Here is a 3581-nt window from a genome sequence, read left to right on the forward strand (position 1 = left end):
AGTTCCCATCTGGCTCAAAATACTCAGATGCCAGGGCCTCAGACCCCAGGGAGCCAGGCATCCACATCCCCTGGCAGGAGGAAGAAGTTGGACCAGAGCAGGGAGTGGGCCAACCCACAGGCCAAGTACCAGGGTGGGGTCAGGAGGAGCTGGGCTTCTCCACTGAGGGGTAGAGCTTGCGCAGGCTGGAGTCCAAAAGGAAGTCCACTGACCTGTGGGGTGGTGGATAGTGATGAGCAAGTGACCCCTGGGAGGAAGGGAAAGGGGGGTAGGAGATCAGGGCTAGGAAAGGGACTCCTAGATGCAGGACACAAGTGCCATCCAGGCGGCAGACATCACCCTTTTCTTTATTCAGTTGGGGAAACCGAGGCACAAAGAAGGTAAAAGCCTCACTTAGGGTCTTTGGGTCAGCTGTGTTCCCTTGGGAAAGGACTGCTCCTCCCACTCTCTGTTGGTCTGGTTGAGTTGGCCCCATTCTCTGGTTCTAAGAGCAGGCACATGACCCAAGTGTGGCCAATCAGAAAAGAGAAATTGGCTCAGGGGTGGGCACTCTGTCCAGAATAGACCAATGACAACCTTCCTTGGGATTTTTTTTGGTCAACTATGAGAAGCTTCCTATGGGGCTTGCTAAGCTGGTGGGAAGGAAGCTAGGAGCTGCTGGAGGCCATCTCTGCTCCCAAGTGGGGAAAGTGAGTGAAGCCAACATGGGGTGGTGTGGGAAGAAGGGCAGCAGGCTGAGGAGACCAAGACCCCTAATGACACCATTTGGGTGCCTCAATCCAGCCATGCCTGAAAGCAGCATAACTCTGGACTTTTCGGTTTCATGAAACAATTCATTCTTATTTTACTTAATCCAGTTTCCGTCAGGCTTTCGTCACCAAAATCTCCCCAAATCCATCCCCTCCAATGTGCACCTGTTCCTGCTTGCCTCAGACTGTTCTTTAACACTAGGTTTTCTTTCTAGAATTTACTGGTCCTATGTCCCATACCCTCAAGGCACCACCCGTACCTTTACTGCCAAGGTACTTGCCAGAACACAGGCACAGACTGTCCTTTCTGTCTCAGAGCCCTGACTACCAGCCCTGCCCCCGCTGCTATTGTTCTATGCCAAGTAGGGACACCCCACGTCTCTCAGAGCTTCTCGCCACCTACAGAGTGGATGATCCCTGAGGCTGGAAGGGGCACCCACCTGTCAATGGGGTGGATGATGCCAGGGATGACCAGAAGCCCCAGTGCAGTGGTGGTCCACTTGCGGACGGACAGAGGCCAGCGCGTGGCCGTGCCCAGGATGTAGAGAGAGGCAGCACACACACGGTTGATAGTGAAGCCTGGGATAGCCACAGAAGCCAGAGCCTGCCACACAAAAGTGTCCACCACAGCCACGGCCACCCTGGTGCTGCGGCCTGCTTCGGAGCTCGGTATCTGGTGGGGACAAGAGATAATTAACCCAGCAGGGGCAGAGGTGGGAAACCCTGTGGACAAGGGGCATGAGGCTGGACCAGGGGAGGGAAGTGGCCAGTGGGGGGCGGGGGTGGGAGTGGGGACAGAACCACACTACTGTCAGGTTCTGGACTGTACCAATTCAGGGCTGAGGGTGGACTCATTCACATCCAGAACTGTAGGGTACAGGCTAGTTCACATGCAGGGCTGGAGGCGGGGGGCGCGACCCTACAAACAGGACTGGGGTATGGACTGCAACAGGCAAGGTTGTTGGGACTGGACTGTTGCACCAGGGATTTTACCACATGCAGGCTGTGGATGGAATCACAAAGGGACTAGACTACAGTAAGGGGTAAAGGGACAAGCCAACACTCACAGCTCCCGCCTTCTTGCCCTTGTCAATGGCATCAGCCAGCACGTAGGAGCTGGACACACCATAGCTCAGCCACACCACGGCTGCTGGCACCAGGGAGCGGAATGCCTCTCCCACCTCATTGGCATAGCCTGTTGGGGAGGAGACATTTAATTTCGATGGTGGGGGGCAGCTGAGTTGCCCAGTCCATTAAGCATCTGACTCTTGATTTTGGCTTAGGTCATGATCTCAGAGTTATGAGATCGAGCCCTGAGATGGGCTCTGTGCTGTGCGTGGAGCCTGCTTAAGATTCTCTCCGTCTCCCTCAGCCCCTTCTCTCTCTCTCTCTAAAGAAAAGACAAAAAATAATAATAATAATTCCAGTGCTGGGGCCGGTTTGCTCCACAAGGAGGCACTGGTCCTAATCCCAGCCTGCTAAATAGTAGCTGAGTGACCTTAGATAAGCGATTTTATTTCTCTTAGCTTCCGTTTCCCAGTCTATAAAAAGGCAACCATTAAGTCCACCTCGACTCTAGGACCATTGTGGGAGAGTTGAGTACAGTCACAATTATCATTCCCTTGCCTTCCCAGTCTAGGTTCTAGAAACATGGGCACCAATGCAGAGACTAAGAGCAGGTCGGCTGATGAGGCACTCACCATGTGCCAGGTCTTTCCTGTGCCTTATCTCATGCTATCCTTCCAACTACCACCCCATGAGAGCGACAATGTTCATCTGTATTGATGCCAAGCAGAAAACCGAGTGTCAAACAGAGCCAGTATGAGTGTCCAGACACCGACTCCACAGCCAGGGCCCAGACATACCCGAGAGGGCAGCCCGCTCACCCCGTTCCTCCCTGCCCGGTTGGAGCCTACACCTGGGAGACTGACCAGCACAGACCCCGAGGACCGGGCTGGGCGGACCTGAGCTGTGTGACCTTGGGCAAGTCCCGAGCCCTCTCTGAGCCGTCTCTGGCCCATGCAGAATGAGAACTATGATCCTTCCACCTTCTCCAGGGCCCTGACCGGCGTCTGGCGACCTCTGCCTCTCCAGCCACATGGTGGGGGAGTTGCCGTGCCCCTCGCCCCCCACTCACCTAGGTATCGCACCCACGTGTCCCGGAAAAGGTCGCGCTCCGCATCCCGTGGGGGTGGCTCGGACATGGCGCTTCTGCCTCGGTAGGAGCCACTGCAGCGGGTCCTGCTGCCGTTACCACCTCAGCTTCCACTACCGCTCAAGTCGGCCGCGGCGGGACCGGCTGAAGGTCCCGGGCTGAAGGACAGGTCGTGTGGTCCCCGCCAGCAGGGAGCGTCTGCAAATTACCCCGCGCACAGAAGCCCCTCTCCCAGGCTTGGGTTTTACAGATTAATATTCTTCACGTTTTCTCTGGGGTTGAGTGGTTGGAGCAATCCTTTCCCACGACTGACTAGTTTTGGAGCCAGAGACTGGGATTCAAATGCGGCATGCTACGCTTCCTAGTTACACTTTATAGCTGTGTGACCTCAGGCAAGAGACTGTACTCTGAGCCTCATTTTATTACTTTATTATATGGGGAACACAGTGTTCATTTCTGGGACAGTTGCAAAGATTAATTATAAGAAAGCATTTATTAAGTTTACTACTGGCCAGACCATTGGCTAAAGACTCTAGACAGATTACTTCCTTAAAGCCTCCCACCAACCTGGGACCCCTACTTTACAGACGAGAAAATAGAGGCAAAAAAAAAAAGAAAAAGAGTCACTTTCCCAGGTCATCCAGCGAAGTGGTGAAGCTGGCATTTGAATCCAGGCG

The 3581-nt window shown here is 54.3% G+C and overlaps 1 protein-coding gene across 1 annotated transcript; it reads right to left on the reverse strand.

The window, feature by feature from the left end:
• Positions 1–3242, reverse strand: MTFP1 (mitochondrial fission process 1). The gene is made up of 4 exons (XM_028124757.2): positions 2887–3242; positions 1817–1944; positions 1190–1422; positions 1–212 (listed from the first exon to the last, which is right to left on the reverse strand). Exons 1-4 carry the CDS (start codon positions 2951–2953, stop codon positions 140–142), a joined length of 501 nt encoding a protein of 166 aa, XP_027980558.1. The 5' UTR covers positions 2954–3242; the 3' UTR covers positions 1–139.
• Positions 3243–3581: the final 339 nt, after the last annotated feature.

The sequence above is a fragment of the Eumetopias jubatus genome, unplaced genomic scaffold (genome assembly GCF_037043125.1).
Source record: "Eumetopias jubatus isolate StellerSeaLion01/CBP00866 unplaced genomic scaffold, mEumJub1_p1.0 scaffold_16, whole genome shotgun sequence".
NCBI classification, from domain to species: domain Eukaryota; kingdom Metazoa; phylum Chordata; class Mammalia; order Carnivora; family Otariidae; genus Eumetopias; species Eumetopias jubatus.

What these genes read in the sequence shown, in the direction of transcription:
- MTFP1 (XM_028124757.2), bottom strand. Translation starts at nt 2,953, where the DNA reads ATGTCCGAGCCACCCCCACGGGATGCGGAGCGCGACCTTTTCCGGGAC. An exon ending in CACGTGGGTGCGATACCTAG is followed by an intron (nt 1,945 to 2,886) that starts GTGAGTGGGGGG and finishes CCTCCCCAACAG; the next exon opens with GCTATGCCAATGAGGTGGGA. An exon ending in ATCATCCACCCCATTGACAG is followed by an intron (nt 213 to 1,189) that starts GTGGGTGCCCCT and finishes ACCACCCCACAG; the next exon opens with GTCAGTGGACTTCCTTTTGG.